The sequence below is a fragment of the Octodon degus genome, unplaced genomic scaffold, assembly GCF_000260255.1.
Source record: "Octodon degus isolate 3935 unplaced genomic scaffold, OctDeg1.0 scaffold00033, whole genome shotgun sequence".
NCBI classification, from domain to species: Eukaryota; Metazoa; Chordata; class Mammalia; order Rodentia; family Octodontidae; genus Octodon; species Octodon degus.
This window is the reverse complement of record NW_004524609.1, coordinates 2,116,185-2,119,316: the sequence shown is the minus strand read 5'-3', so window position 1 is coordinate 2,119,316 and position 3,132 is coordinate 2,116,185. Positions and strand designations below refer to the sequence as shown.

At 59.2% G+C, this 3,132-nt stretch overlaps 1 protein-coding gene across 1 annotated transcript in view; it reads right to left on the bottom strand.

The window, feature by feature from the left end:
• Positions 1-3,132, bottom strand: part of Mrc2 (mannose receptor C type 2) — a 55,009-nt gene that overhangs the window by 21,321 nt on the left and 30,556 nt on the right. The window contains exons 2-5 of the mRNA XM_023714008.1: positions 1,567-1,968; positions 744-917; positions 494-658; positions 302-415 (exon numbers count right to left, since the gene is read on the bottom strand). Of these exons, the coding sequence (XP_023569776.1) occupies positions 302-415; positions 494-658; positions 744-917; positions 1,567-1,968 (855 nt within the window). The remainder of the gene's footprint in view (positions 1-301; positions 416-493; positions 659-743; positions 918-1,566; positions 1,969-3,132) is intronic.

Here is a 3,132-nt window from a genome sequence, read left to right as displayed (position 1 = left end):
GTGCCCAAGGCCGGCTGTCCTGCGCCTCCTGGCCTGGCCCTGCCCTGTTCTGAAGCCCCAGCTGCCCCGGAGCTGGCTGGGCCCCGCCCCCAAGTTTACCGTGCACCTCCTCGCAGGCAGAGGCCCCCCACTCTCACGCCGACCCCCGGGGCTAGGGCAGACCCTGCCGGCCTGGGCTCGGTTTCTGATTCTCACTGGCAGTGCTTGTGTTGGGGCCCCCCGGCCAGGAACCCGCTTTCCCCACGCCGGCGGGAGGAGGCCGTGCAGCCTGAAGGTCTCTGCGCCCCAGCCCCTCTCTCACCACTCTCCCAGTTGAGGAACTTGAGCGGCGAGCTGTCCGACCACTGCCAGCCCCCACTGCTGTCCAGGTCGTTCAGGCCGATCCACAGCGTGGAGCTGTAGCCAGTGAGGAGCCCTGGCGGCGAAAGGCAGCGAAGGGCGCCCCGCTCGCCCACCCGCCCGCAGCCCGCAGGCCCCTCCTGCCCGGCCTCACCGTTGATGTAGGTCTGCTCGTGCATTTCCGTGATGCTCAGCAGGTCCGCCCCTTGCTGCTCGCAGCTGGCCCAGGCCTCCCTCCAGGACAGCGTGGACTGGAAGTTGAACTGGTAGCAGCTGTCAGTCAGCTGGTCCTTGTCCCAGAAGGTCTCACAGTCGCTACCTGTTACCAGGGCAGAAGGACGGCAGTCCCTCCCCAGCCCACACCGGCCCCAGGTCCCAGCTGCGTCCCACACGCCCACGCTCACTCTTGACGGGGCAGAAGCCCCAGCGCTCATCCTTCCCATAGTCCTGGGTGGTGGCGCACCACAGGTGCCCATCCTCGCGGCCCGTGCTGGTGCAGCCGTGGAACCACTGGTTGTCGTACTTGAAGGGGATGGTGCATGGCCTCCCGTGGGAGTTGCCCTGGATGGTGTAGATCTCTGCAGACACCAATAGCGGTTCCGGCATCCGGGCCCTCAGACTGACCCCCCAACCCCTCAGGGAAAGCTGGAGTCAGCAGAGGACCACAGGGGACAATGGTGGCAGACTGGGGCTTGGAAGAGCCACTGCACCCCCATGGGGGCGGGAAGAAGCTCCCTAACTTCCCTCGTCCAAAGTCCAGCTGGGTGAGGGGTCCTAGACGTTCCCAGAGGGCTGAGCCTAAGCAATGCTGCTTGGCTACCCACTGGGCTCTACCCTGCCCTGAAAATTCTATCACAGAACTCGGGCAGCTTCCAGGAAGAAATCCCTGATGACTCCCGGCCCATTCACCACCTGCAAAATGTGTGGGGGTCACTGTGGGAGTCTCCTCCAGTGCAGGCTGGAGAAAAGGGGATTTCTATTTAATTTTAGGAGATTCATTTTTGCACTGTCTGAAGTTTTTGTAAGTATGTATTTGTTCTGAAATTTTCAAAAAGTAAATGCTTTTAAGTTAATTTTCCTAATTATTCAAAAAGGCTTCCTATTACAATTAAAGGTCTAACTGGAAAAAGGCCCATGGACACCGAAGGCCCCTCCCCCAGGAGACCACCTCCCGGCTCCAGCCCTGACACCAAGCACCACGCCCCTGGCCTGCAAGCATGTGCTCACCATAGTAGGGCCGAGCACAAAGATCCTCCTCGCCACCATAGATGTGCCACTGGCCACTGCGGGTGTGGTCCCCACGCTCAAGGGGACCAGACTTGGATGCATTGCCAGCGCGGCCCCCCAGGAGTAGGGACAGCTGATCACCCAGCGTACGACAGTGCCAGCGAAGATTCAGCACCTCCCGGTCACACTCGTACACGCCGAGGGAGGCGGTGGTGTTGACGCCCGGCCAGCCTGTTCCCAGGCACTGTGTGGTCCCCAGGTTGAAGAGCCGGTTCCGAGAGACCCACTTCCAGCGCTGGGCAGGGAGGCTGGTGTTGCAGGCTGGGGTGACTCGGACCTGGGTGCCCTGGGCCTCCAGGCAGCCCTGCAGTCCGTGGCTGAAGATGAGGAAGACGTCTGGCTCTGGAAGGGAAGGCAGGACGTGCCAGCGCCACGCAGCCCCTGGTGGGTGACCACCTGCTTCTCTCCTGCATTACATCCTTCAGGGCTCTTGGTCAACACTTGAGCCGGGAGAGATGGGCCCTGCCACGGCTGTGTCCAGAGGCGCCACAGCCCACCTCTGTTCCAGCCCGAAGTGGACCAACTCTGCAGTGAGCCTGGCACTGTATACAGCTGGGCCCACTATTTCTTTGGTATCAGGACTCGAACCCAGGACCTTGCACTTCCCAGGTAGGGACCCCACTTCCTTCCACTGCTGCTACTCACAGTCAACCACATTCCAAAAATATTGCAGGAACATTACAAAAATCAACCATTCATAAGTTTTAAGCAACTTTCATGACAGTATATTATAATAACTTTCCAATTTTCTTATTCATTATTATTATTTGTTTTTGTACTTAGTACAGGGTCTACACCACCGAGCTGTCTGGCCGGCCCTTCTCATCCATTATTATTAGAATCCCCCGGTGCCTCGGGGATAGATGGAGCCACAGGCACGTTCGTGTGCGCAGGAGACACACAGCGGACCGACGCTCAGCACCATGCGCAGCCTGGATGCGCACAGTGACGGTGCAGGCCTCAGGTACCTGGGAGCGCACGCACACAGGTAAGGGAGGACGAGGGCCGGAAGCGGGATCTGTCCACCCACACTGCCACCTTCACCTCCACATTTACGGTCCCAGTTCTTCTGCCAGAGTTCTTCTCTAGCCTGAAAGTATTTGTTTTACTCCTGCCGGCCCCCAGCTCCACTGGCACCATCCTCTCCTCACTCTAGAGTTCTCCCAACCACGCCCTGACAATAACTTAGCCCTTTGGCTTCCCCAGCTTGCACCACAGACTGCACCGTGGAGGACACGGAGAACTCGAACACCTCACCACACAGCCGCTTTGCAGAATAAGAAATGGAGGTTCAGAGCCAGGCATGGAGCCGCCTGTAATCCCAGTACTCAGGAGGCTGAGGCAGAAGGATCACTGACAGTTTGAGACCAGCCTGGGCTACAAAGTGAGCTCACACCAGCCTGAGCTGCACAGTGAGACCCTGTCTCAGAAGAGACAGACAGGGCTGGTGAGATGGCTCAGTGGTCTAAAGCACCAACTTGGAACAAGCTTAGCAAAGCACAGGGA